At 64.5% G+C, this 200-nt stretch overlaps 1 protein-coding gene across 1 annotated transcript in view; it reads right to left on the bottom strand.

The window, feature by feature from the left end:
* The window catches only part of LOC104622439 (disintegrin and metalloproteinase domain-containing protein 20-like), a gene marked incomplete at its 3' end in the record, with an annotated part of 2,345 nt that extends 2,256 nt beyond the window's left edge, over nucleotides 1-89 (bottom strand). The window contains 2 exon segments of the mRNA XM_010289221.1: nucleotides 1-3; nucleotides 6-89. The exon segment at nucleotides 1-3 is cut by the window's left edge and continues 2,256 nt beyond it. Of these exon segments, the coding sequence (XP_010287523.1) occupies nucleotides 1-3; nucleotides 6-89 (87 nt within the window).
* Nucleotides 90-200: the final 111 nt, after the last annotated feature.

The following is a 200-nucleotide window of genomic DNA, read 5'->3' as shown; positions in this document are numbered from 1 at the left end:
TGATGCGCCTGGAGCCATCTCATCACTGATGCCTTCAAAATGGCGGTAAGGCGCTTCGGGGACGGTCCTGCCAACCCTCGCATGGACATCTTGACCCTCTCTCCCTTGAGGTGCTCAGGCGGCGGCCATGCCAGAGCTGTCCCCTCAGGGCTGGCACGGGACCTGATGAAGGTGCACGGCACCCTGCTGCCCCGAGGGGC

The sequence above is a fragment of the Phaethon lepturus genome, unplaced genomic scaffold (assembly GCF_000687285.1).
Source record: "Phaethon lepturus isolate BGI_N335 unplaced genomic scaffold, ASM68728v1 scaffold37046, whole genome shotgun sequence".
NCBI lineage: Eukaryota > Metazoa > Chordata > Aves > Phaethontiformes > Phaethontidae > Phaethon > Phaethon lepturus.
Note: the sequence above shows the minus strand (reverse complement) of the source record. Positions and strands in the feature narration are given on the sequence as shown.